The sequence below is a fragment of the Hemitrygon akajei genome, chromosome 30 (assembly GCF_048418815.1).
Source record: "Hemitrygon akajei chromosome 30, sHemAka1.3, whole genome shotgun sequence".
NCBI lineage: Eukaryota > Metazoa > Chordata > Chondrichthyes > Myliobatiformes > Dasyatidae > Hemitrygon > Hemitrygon akajei.
Window position 1 is genome coordinate 23,938,579 of NC_133153.1, and position 10,502 is coordinate 23,949,080.

At 38.4% G+C, this 10,502-nt stretch overlaps 1 protein-coding gene across 1 annotated transcript; it reads left to right on the forward strand.

Moving 5' to 3' along the window:
- The first annotated feature begins 1,824 nt into the window (after window positions 1-1,824).
- On the forward strand, window positions 1,825-7,575 carry arpp19a (cAMP-regulated phosphoprotein 19a). The gene is made up of 3 exons (XM_073033130.1): window positions 1,825-1,977; window positions 3,417-3,539; window positions 6,706-7,575. The coding sequence occupies exons 1-3, from the start codon at window positions 1,918-1,920 to the stop codon at window positions 6,874-6,876; spliced, it is 354 nt and encodes a 117-aa protein (XP_072889231.1). The 5' UTR covers window positions 1,825-1,917; the 3' UTR covers window positions 6,877-7,575.
- Window positions 7,576-10,502: the final 2,927 nt, after the last annotated feature.

The following is a 10,502-nucleotide window of genomic DNA, read 5'->3' on the forward strand; positions in this document are numbered from 1 at the left end:
ATGTCTGAAGGTAGATAAGTCACCTGGACTAGGTGGACTACATCCCAGGGTTCTGAAGGAGGTAGCTAAAGAGACTGTGGAGGAATTAGTAGTGATGCTTCAAGAATCATTAGATTCTGGAATGGACTAGAAAATTGCAAATGTTACTCCACTCTTGAGGAAAGGAGGGAGACAAAAGATAGGAAATTATAGGCAAGTTAGCCTGACTTCAGTGGTTGGCAAAATTATGGCATCCATATTAAAGATGAGGTTTTGGGGTACTTGGAGGCGGAAATCAGCATGGTTTCCTTAAGTGGAAATCTTGCCATACAAATCAATTAGAATTATTTGAGAAAATAACAGTCAGGATAAACAAAGGATAGTCAGTGGATGTCCAGAAGGTCTTTGACAAGGTGCTGCACATAAGGCTGCTTAACAAGATAAGAGTCCATGATATTTCGAGAAAGATACTAGCATGGACAGAAGATTGGCTGACTGGCAGAAGACCTCTTCTGGTTGGCTGTAGGTGACTATTGGTGTTCCACTTTGGTGACTATTGCTAATTTTCATGCTATGTGTTCATGATCTGGATGATGGAATAAATAGCTTTCTAGCCAAGTTTGCAGATGATAGGTAGAGGGGCAGGTAGTGTTGAGGAAGCATGAAGACTGCAGAAGGACTTGGACAGATTGAGAGAATGGGCAAACAAGTGGAAGATAGAATACATTGTAGGTAAGTGTATGGTCATGCACTTTAGTAGAAAGGAAAAAAAAGACAAACTATTTTAAAATTTTTATAAAGGGCAAAATCTAAACAGGGTGCAAATTTAGAAATTGGAGATATAAAGGGATTTGGGAGTCCTAGTGCAGGTTTGCCTAAAGGTTAACTTGAAGGTTAAATTGGTAGTAAGGAAGGCAAGTGAAATGTTAGCATCCATTTCAACAGTTCTAGAATATAAAATTATGGATGTAATATTGAGGCTTTCTAATTGTGAATAGCTTTGGGTCCCATATCTATGAAGGGGTGTGCTGCCACTGGAGAGGGTTCAGAGGAGGTTCACAAGAATTATCCAAAGAATTAAAGGGTCAACATATGAGAAGCTTTTGATGGTTCTGGCCCTGTACTTGCTGGAGTTTAAAAGAGTGAGGGGGGATCTCATTAAAACATACTGAATATTGAAAGATCTAGATAAAAAAGATGTGGAGAATATGTTTCCAATCGTGGAACAGCCTAGGAGCAGAGGACACCATCAGAATAGAAGGATGTTATTTTAGAACAGAGATGAGGAGGAATTTCTTTAGCCAGAGGGTAGTGAATCTGAGGAATTCATTGCCACAGACAGCTGTGGAGACCAAGTCACTGGGGTTATTTAAAGTGGAAGTCAATAGGTGGATGATTACCAAAGGCATTAAAGGTTATGGAGAGAAGGTAGGAAATGAGGTTGAGAGGAAAAATGATATAGTCATGATCACATAGCAGAGCAGACTTTATGGGCCGAAGGGTCTAATTCATCCCCTATGTTTTATAGTGTTTTCTGAGTTTATTTCAGATATTCAGCAGCTGCAGCTCAGCATTGTTGTCTGTTTCTCTGAAATAGATAAAATTGACTGCTGAACGTGCGAGGGTGCCTCGAAGGGACTGAAAACTACATTTCCCAGAATCCAACTCAGAAAAGCTTTATTCATAAGCAATGATCAAGTTAAGAAGAAATGAATGAAAATAGTTATTCAAACGGAGTAAATTGTGAATGCGATGAAATATACACTGGGGGGGGAGGAAAAAGTTTTGAAAGGGCTGGCTCTGGGTGACGTAATGAATGGGCGGAACCGTAGTGGGACGACGCAGAGCGTGGCGGCGCGTGCGCAGCAGGGCCGCAGTGCGGAGGGATACAGGGCGGCGGAGGCCTGGTTCGTCGCTCGCTGCTTCGGTTCGCTGGCGATGTCACTGAAGTACGAGGCGGTGAAGAGGTCGGAGGGATCGTCGACCGACGAGCGGCAGGTGGGGAGCTGCGGAGAAGGCCGGGGAATGGGGTGGGCCGAGCCGGGGCAAGCGAGGGACAGGGGTGCAGGTGGGTGGGTGAGGCGAGCGGGGGGCTGGGTGTGGAGAAAGGTGAGGCATGGGAAGGGGGAAAGATGGTGGAATGGGGAGGAGGGAGAATCGTGCCTGGATGTTTTCAGCTGGATTCTGTGAAGTGGGAACAATTTTTGCGCTTCCTTATGAACACCCCGGTAGTAATTCTCTTTCACTGCTTCCATGTGTGTGGTTTTTTTTTGAAAATCTATATTTTCGTCAACAAATATCTGTTGAATAGCAGCAAGCAATGTGTTGGAAACACAGCGGGTCATGCTGCATCTGTGGGAGGAAAGTAATTGTGGCTCCAGATTCCAGCATCTGCAATCTGGTGTCCCTCCGTTGAGCAGAATGTGCCTTAATAAATTTATGTTGATTTATATTTGTTGTCCTTAATTTCCTTGTGTAATTGATTTTTCTTGCTTATTGGCAAAATATAAAGGATATTATCCAGAGTAAATTGTTTGACTCACATTGAAATTATTTGCTTTTTGCATGCTAATTATCCAAATGTACTTATAACGTACATCTTGATGCTCTTTTTTCATGATTATACGACATCTACTTCCTATGTCAGGTTTGAATTCAAATGAAATGGTCCCAACATTAATTTATTTGAATACTGCTTCTTTTTATGAAAATATGTTTTATAATCAGATTCCCCTTAAAATTTGATTGGACTTATTTGAAGGACAGCTTGAGAAATCATTTTGAATAACTCCTCAAGATGGCTTGTTTGATTTAATTTTGCATTTCAATTAAATATGAACCTTTCATTTCTAATTATGTTAAGTCTACTATGATCCCTTTTGATTTCTGCGATGTCACAAACGACCAGCTGAAGATTTTTCAACTGGCTTGCTGTGTCATTATGTCAATTCCTTTCAACTCTTGAGTTTTGTCCAATTAAAAATTGTACTTCAATCTTGCGCAGCAGAGCTGCAAAATTGCCAGACAGAGCTGTCATTTTATGCTTTGGCTTATTAAGCCAGACTACCTGTCTGCACATCCAACTGCTATGTGCAGTGACCGAAGAGTAGTCTTCAGTTAATATGGAGGAAGAGATCGTAAGACAGGAGCAGAATTAGCCATTCAGTCCATTGAGTCTGTCCCACCATCTGATCATGACTAATTTATTTTTCTTTTCAATCCCATTATCCTGCCTTCTGATGACACCCTTACTAAATAATGAATTATCAAAGATCAGTTTGTTGACAGGTACCTCTTTTTTTTAAAATGGCTATACTGTATGGGTAGCAAGAAGACAACAGTTTGGGTTGAAGAGATGATCAACTGATAATATTCTATGATTGTATGCTTGGTTTTTAAACTGTCCAACTAAGTTTCCTAATGGATTTCCTTTTCAGGAAATGGAGGACACAGTCATCAGTCCTGAAAAGGCTGAAGAGGCCAAGTTGAAGTTAAAGTATCCAAAGTTAGGACAGAAACCTGGTGGATCGGAATTTTTGAGGAAGCGACTACAGAAAGATGCAAGTATTTAGAGGAAGAAATAATTGCATATCAGCTGAATCTTGTGGATTCTTTGAGATTTTTCTTGGTCTAGTGTTAGGCATACATATTTGTGTACGCATACTTCTTGGCAGCATTTCCACCTGCATTAAATATGGATTTTTTTAAAAAGCCATACAGTGTTGACTGTAAAACAAACAATGCATCTGAAAGTGGAAATCAGAATTTGTTTGGGAAGAACTTGCTCATGTTAATATTTCTTTTGTAAAGGACCTTGGTATTTGTGCTAGTAACTCTGATAATTAGTCCTGTTCATAATAAAAATTCGTTTTTTCCTTCAATTAGTATTTTTTTTAAATGGTCTGAAGGTATTTTATCCTTTTATACACTTTTTGGTTTTTTTCAGAAACAGTTTTATCCCTGTTATCTTGCCTTTGTTATTTTCAGACTGAGTCTTTGAAAACACTCACCGGTTGCATTCTTTGTTCTACTGTGCATTGGTTAGAAGTCTACTTCCTGTGCTCTCGCTCGATACAATTGCTCTGCATATCACTTTGTTTATTGAGTTGTTTAAATTGTTATTAAGCAGCATGTAGGTTTTTAAAAATCTTATCCATGTTTTCATATCCCCTGATTTGTTTCCTCCAGCACCATATTGAAGAGAAATTTGATCTCTTCAATTTCTAGGCTTATATGAACTTCCAAATTTAATGAGGTTTTTTTCTCAGCTATGCCTTTATCTGTTAAAATCCTAAGCTCTGAAGTTCCCTCCAGATTTTACTATTTCTGTGATGGTGGTACTAATTTAATCAGTTGTTTTCTTTGACATTATTATCACTGACATGTCCTGAAATTGGTTTTGTGGCAGCAGTATAATGCAAGATAAATTACTACAAGTAATAAAAAATATAGTGCAACAGAAGAGTAAGGAGGTAATGTTGTTGGGACTGTCCAGAAATCTAATGGTGGAGGGGAAGAAGATGTGCCTAAAATGTTGAGTATTGGCTTTTGGGCTCTTATGTGGTAACAAGAAGTATCATTAAAATGTTTCTTGACTCCTGATTATCCTATCCTATTTTCTAGCTACCAAAATAGTTTTATTATTGAAATGCTTTTAATTGTCTTGGTTTACCCCTTTTTTTGACTATTAAGGTTTGATATTCACTTTAGTCGCTGAGAGGTTCCCTGTGCTGCAAATTTCACGTGCTGTCTAAGCAATGCTTTTTAACTTGTGAATCTTGCTAGATTTTTTAGATGGGTCCCATCCTACCAAGGCTCTATCTTACTGGATATACTGAAATTTTACTTTTCCGTCTCTGGGCTCTTCTCAACATTTCAGCTGTGCTCTTACTATGATGTACTTTCTTAAGTCATTTTCCTTTGCCTTGATAAGTTTCCTTTTTTATTTATCTACCTTCAGATGCTCTTGATTAATTATCCACAATTCTAAACCCAAATTAATAATGCTTTCTTTACAGTAATGATAAAATGGACAAAATGTAATGCTGAACATACACTGTCCCTATGTGTTTGGGTCATTAAAGTTAATTTAGTAGCACTGATTTTTTTATTTTAAAAGAAAATACATATTTCCTTTTGTATTATTTGTTCTGTAATACAGTAACTGATATTTTGCCATTCCTCATTTTATTTCATGGAGGCTTAATTTAGGTTACTACTTTTAATATACATTATAATGTTATTCTCCACGTACAAGCATTTACACTGTTGATAATACAACTGCTTCAGTTCTGTTGTTGCCTAAATAACTATATGGAAAAGCATTGGCTCTGGGTGAATGTGAACGATGTTTAAAAGATATATATCATTGTCTTCATTTGCATTGAGGTGCAGCATTTTGATGTTTTTAGTCAACTTTTCAGCCATTCTTGCTGAATCAGGAGGTCATTTCAGTCAATTGAGTCCTTTAGAGCAATCCTTCAAGCTCCTTTGTTGTAGACTTGCAAATTATTTCTCAATCCAGTTCCCTTTTGAAAAATCCTTTCATTACCATAATGGACAATAAATTCTTGATCACTTCCCCCTCACTCCCCACGTTCTTTTACTCATTAAACTGTCATCAGATTGGAGTAGCATCTGGACTGAATCTTGTCATTTCTATCTAAAACCAATTTGCTCAAAGAACAGCTGAAATAGAACAAACCGCTGGAAACACTCAGCAGAACAGGCTGCATTTGAGAAAAGAGAAACAGCAACATTTCAGGTGTGCAGCTCATCTTCAGAACTTGGGAAAGAGAAAACAAAGTTTAATAGACCAAATCTCAGATATGAAACATAAGCTGATTCTCCTTTTACAGCTTCTGCTTGATCTGCAGTACAAACTCATTCGTAAGGCCAGTGATGTTGTGGGGCTGGAACTGGACTCTCTGACAGTGGTGTCTGAAAAGAGGATGCTGTCCAAGTTGCATGCCATCTTGGACAATGACTCCCATCCATTCCATAATGTACTGGTTAGGCACAGGAGTACATTCAGCCAAAGACTCCTTCCACCGAGATGTAACACTGAACGTCATAGGAAGTCATTCCTGCCTGTGGCCATCAAACTTTACAACTCCTCCCTTGGAGTATCAGACACCCTGAGCCAATAGGCTGGTCCTGGGCTTATTTCCACTTGGCATGATTAACTTATTATTTAATTATTTATGGTTTTATATTGCTATATTTCTTCACAATTCTTGGTTGGTGTGGCTGTAACGAAACCCAATTTCCCTCAGGATCAATAAAGTATGTCTGTCTGTCTGTCTTCACAGCATTTTCTGTTTTCTATTTCAGAATTCCAACAGTTACAGTTTTTCGGAAGCCAAAATCTCATTTACATAAACATACATTTTCTCTGGAAGCTGTACCTCCTTCCTAAACTCTCATACAGTACTCCATTTTTGGCTACACTTTTTACATAAGATAACTGCATAACCTCTCGACTTTGCCTCCACCTAAGTGCATTACTAAACTTGTTCATACATGTCTTGATACTTCCAAGATTGTTTAATCCTGAATAGCCTTCATATTCTTCAGGACTTTTTCATTAATCTCTACTGCCTTAATTTGTTAAAAATTGAATGGAGGAATTGCAGATTTAAAATATCAGAAGCCAGGCTTGTAATAGTAAACTGTAAGCAAGTTTTGAAATGGGATTATTTACTGTGAATTATTTTTATGTTGCAGCCGAAGTATTTCGATTCAGGAGATTATAATATGGCTAAAGCTAAAATCAAGAACAAGCAGCTGCCAAACAGTGGAGCAGACAAGAACCAAGTGACAGGCGAACACATTCCTACTCCGCAAGATCTGCCTCAGAGAAAACCTTCACTTGTTGCTAGCAAACTGGCTGTCTGATAACCTTGAAGAATGCATAAAACTTGTCATTCCTCTTTCTTGCTATTAATTCCTGTGTTAGCTTTTTTCTTGTACCATTACATCAATACGTCTGACAGCTTGGGCAGATAACTACAACACTGTTGTTGCTGCAAGAAAGATCAGTAAACACAGAACAATGAGATTTCAGATACTAAACCATGCACTGATGGCAAGGACATTGATGTTATAAGTAGGAAGTAGTGGACTACAATACTGAGGCACAAATATAACTTCATGTAGAAGTATTGACATTTTGTTTTTACTGTTTCGAGATCATTAGTACTACTGTAAAATTCTAGATTGGGTAAGTCTGATTTGTTTTTCTTAACCGTTTCCCTGTTTAGTACTAACTTCAGTGTTGCAAGTGACAGTCCTTGGTGGATGTTAACACAATTGCACAAAACATATTTTAAAAAAATTGCAACCCAGTTTTCATTGGCCCTTCAGAAATGTTAAATGTATTAAAATATTTGTTAATTGGACAATATTTGTCCATACTGCTATACCCTTCCTGGATGTATTTCAATCTACAACTTGTGCCTCTTGTAGTTCTGAATGGTATCCCTAAAGATTAGTAGGTTAGGGCGGCTATATATTCAAGGTGATTGAAATGTGCATGAGCATAAACTGTGCAGTCACTTTGTGCCATTTTTTTGTAAATAAAATAGTTTTGCACTATGTGCTGTTGCTGCATTTGAATGCTGGGGATGTGTGTGCAATTAGTTAACTATATAAATCAAGAAGTAGGTATTGAAGTCTTCTCTGCGTTATTAGGTTTCAGTGTTTTGTAGTTGTAAGGTGATCTCAACCTCCAAATATCACTGGGAATGGTCAATGGAGTCCATGCGGCTTTGGTTAGTCATTTGGTAGAAATAATTCAGGTACCATGCTAAGCATGTTCCGCCGTCTGGACTGGACATATGGAAACTAGTAAACTGGTAGCATTCATGTGGCCTCCATCACTCAGGGTCAACCCTGAAGTTACCTTTTAGCTGTCTAGATACGCAAGTCAGGACAGTACAATATTAAGAGCAAGCTGTCGCCCATGTAGCAAGCTCCCCCCCTCCACGCATCTAACGGAACCCAAAGTAACAGCAGAGACCAATACAGTTTGGCACAGCAGCATTGCAGGAGCCATCAGTGAAACTCTGTCTTAAAGTAAATGATGCTTCGGAATTAGTACTTGAACCACTTTCACATGTTACTTCCAGTATCTGAATTAGTGTTGGTTTATGTTGGCATTTGCCAGTTAAATGTATTTGTTGTCTGCAGTCGGGCAGATGGGCTCGTCAGCCGTGGCTCACAGCTCATCTTGGAGAAGGAATAAACCCTGAGGGACCAATCCGGAGCTGGAGTCCCGAAGGCAGTCCTACATTGAGTTCAGTGCAAGTCCTGCAATGCTGCTGGTGCCAAAACTGCCTTTCCTTTGAGTTCATGTAAAGAGGGAGAGCTTGCTCTTCATATTGTACTGCATTGACTTGCTTATCAATTCACCTAGGACACAACATCCATGGTTGACCCTGAGCGATGGAGGTGTCATGTATGCTCCCAGTTTGCTTGTTCCCATATACACTTAAAGCCAGTTCAGATGGGGGAACAGGCTTGGCATGGTACCTGAATCATTTCTACCAAATGATTAACCATCAAAGACACATGGACATAATTTGCTCACAGTGATAAATTTCATATCAGATTGGCTGATCTGTTAGCAGGTTTGGAGTAATTTGCTGGAGTGAAATTCAATTCCAGTTTAAAACCTTGATATTTTAATCTCAACTGTGCCACTCTTGAAATTTATATTCAAGTTGTACATCTTCAAGGAGCATTATTCAACACAGTACTCAATACTTCAAAAATTAAATCCTCCTTTATACATGCACATTGTTCCCTCCAAGATGGGGAGGGGAGGAATGTTTAGCCAAATCTTTCCAAAAGCACTAAGATATGTCATCCATTTGAATTTTCCTCTGTCATTTGGATGATTCAGTGCTTAAATTAGTGGTGACTTTGTAATATTGGGAGTTGTCTTGTTGAATGTGCCATGTCTGTAGCTTGCTTATAACAAGTATTCTTGGTCTAGAAAAAAAATGTTTTATTTTTGGTAGCTAATTTCAGTTTTAGTGGAAACTGAATATTTTAATAGAAACAAGACATAACCCTTAGCTTTTGAATATCAATAAAGAACAAGAAAGATAACTACTATAATTCAATATAGCCTACTGTCAGAACTCAGAGTCTGCGTCAATAACTCCCCCGAGTGTTAAACTTGCAATAATTATCATTTTGAGTGATGTTCCACTTGATTTGCTGCTCCACTTCTTCAATTTCATCTCTAGCAGTTTATTGCCTGGTCTTCAACTAGGCATGGATGAGTACTTGACAGTTTCCATGATGTATTTATTTGACGTCATTTGAGGTGTTCCAAATTCCAAATGCTTAGTGATTGGGGGGGGGTGGGGAGCTGACCTGTAACTATGATGCTGTTCTCTCCTTGTGGGTGCTACTTGACCTACTGAGTGTTTCCAGCACTTTCTGTTTTTAACCAAAATAAATTTAGCTTGATCGCCTGCTTGAACCTTTTGAAGCACAGTCACAATTGTGAGTTGTGTTTCAGCTGACCTCCGTTCTCTCTGAATGACTAGTCTAATTGTCTTAATTTCTGTGCAATTAATACAGCATCAAAGGCAATCATATTGACTAATCATTTTTTTAAAAACACAACTAAATGTGTTATAGTGAAATTAAAAATCCTCCACTCAGGTGCTGCTTGTTCCTACTGTGTCGGGTGTTACTTTATCACAAGATCTTGGTCTTCAAATTCTTACCTATTTACTATATTTTACTATTTAAAAAAGAACTATTTTAAAAGAATGTAAGACACTAAGCTTTTTATTAATAGTTTCATCTTGGCCACCTAGGAGTTTCTGCAAACCTGCAGATGAAGAACTGCCTGCATAGCTGTCAGTGAGTGACCTGTTTCTCTACAAACATTGCTTGACCTGTTGAATATCTGCCACTTTTTTCCAGTCAAGAATCAACCAGGGCAATAAACCTTAAACATGTAAAACTAAATTTAATCAGGAAATGTTTCCATTGCAATGAAGAGGTGTGGATGTCATTAAGAAAACTGGCATTTATAAGCTCCTGAACCACATCAGTTTTGTCGTACAGGGGTAAAGATATCCCAAGCAGCACACACATTGCTGGACCCATGAGCTTCTCTTCTGGACTTTGAGATAGATGGAATTTTGCAACTCTCCAGTCTTTTTGGTCACATTTTTAAGAGTCAGTTTTTGTGTTCTCCAAACAATCTAGGGTTTATACTCATCTTTTGTCCAAACAATTGAGTCAATAATCACAAGTTTCTGGCTCAGTTATCAAGTTTATTGATGGATATTATGTAAAAAAAACTATATTTCTAGATGGAAAGAGAAGTGTTGACTGCTACAAGTACCAGTACCAAAAATCTTGGTACTGACGGAGTGTAGCCTGAAGGAAGGTGTGTTCTTGTGGATGTGGAACAAAACATTGCCAAAATGCATATTCAGATATCTACAAAACCAGAGGAGGCTGTTAGATTTGCGGAACTGAAAAGCAGTGTTACT